Here is a 1,244-nt window from a genome sequence, read left to right as displayed (position 1 = left end):
TTTGTGCCTTAAGAAGCCGATCCATTTTCTTGGTGTTGTCTTCAAATTTTTTAAGTTTCCCCAAGTCTTGTTTTAAGGAGATAGTTTCTAATTCTAATTTGTTGCATCCTTCTTCTTTTCTTTTAAGTTGATCCTTTATTTCCTTCTCACTCTTATTTGCTTCCTCCAATTGTATTTTTAAGTCTTCAATGAGCTTGCTTGATTCTTGTAATTTTGTCTTATATATTGAGACTCTTCCTTTTAGCCTTTCATTTTGTTTATATGCATAATGTAGCTCTTCTTAAAGATCTACATCTTCTTCATCACACATAGCCTCTTGTCCTTCCTCCTTCTCATCTTCATCATCTTTGACTTTCATTGCCATAAAAAGAATCTCTTCTCCATCACTGCTGGATATATCTTCAGAGTTTTCCTCCGATGAACTGGAACTTTGCTTAGAGTAGAAGTTTTTCTTATGTTTTGAGAAGTTCTTCTTGAAGTATTTCTTTCCTTTCTTCTTAGAATAGCACTTCTTCTCCTCTTCACTACTATCACTTTCATTTTGAGGACACTTTGAAGCATAGTGCCCAACCTTGCCACAATTGAAACATTTGAATGGGAATTTGCTTTTGTATTTGCCTTTGCCCTTTTTGAACTTTCTCATGAAATAAGCTTCAGCCTCATCTAATTCACTTCTTGTGCTTTCTTTTGGTGTATGATTTTTTCTCTTGCCCTTCTTTGATGCTTTGAAAGATACCTCTTTTTGTGCTAGTTTGTCTTCTCTCCTCATTTCATAGGCTGTGAGGATTCCAAACAATTCATCTTTTGTTAATGTTTTCAAATCCTTCATTTATTCTATTGTTGATATCTTAGGATCAAATTTCATTGTCAATGTTCTCAACAATTTTCGAACAAGAGGTGTGTCTTCAACTTCTTCTCCTAATGTTGTGATTGCATTTACGATTTCATCCACACGCAAAAAGTAGGTGGCGATATCTTCATCTTCCTTCATTTTAAGGCTTTCAAATTTCATTCTAAGTGATTGAAGCTTGGCCTCTCTTACCTTTTCATCTCCTTCATAGATACTTTTCAATTTGTTCCATATCTCTTTTGCTGATTTGCAATGCATGACTTTTGTAAATTCAGAATCAGCCAGGCTGCATAGGAGAGCATGTTCTGCTTTGGCATTATTCTCACTTTTCCTCTTTCCTGCTGTATTGATTGGAGGAGTTGATGGAGGTGTGTACCCATCTACCACAGATTTC

The 1,244-nt window shown here is 35.3% G+C and overlaps 1 protein-coding gene across 1 annotated transcript; it reads right to left on the bottom strand.

The window, feature by feature from the left end:
- Positions 1-280: 280 nt before the first annotated feature.
- LOC131875690 (uncharacterized) lies at positions 281-829 on the bottom strand. Its single transcript, XM_059220297.1, has one exon. The coding sequence runs from the start codon at positions 827-829 to the stop codon at positions 281-283; it is 549 nt and encodes a 182-aa protein (XP_059076280.1).
- Between the last annotated feature and the right edge of the window lie 415 nt (positions 830-1,244).

Source organism: Cryptomeria japonica, chromosome 5, assembly GCF_030272615.1.
Source record: "Cryptomeria japonica chromosome 5, Sugi_1.0, whole genome shotgun sequence".
Taxonomy (NCBI): Eukaryota; Viridiplantae; Streptophyta; class Pinopsida; order Cupressales; family Cupressaceae; genus Cryptomeria; species Cryptomeria japonica.
This window is presented reverse-complemented; position numbering and strand designations above follow the sequence as displayed.

Coding starts and splice junctions, on each gene's coding strand:
- LOC131875690 (XM_059220297.1), bottom strand. CDS start 829: ATGAAGGATTTGAAAACATTAACAAAAGATGAATTGTTTGGAATCCTC.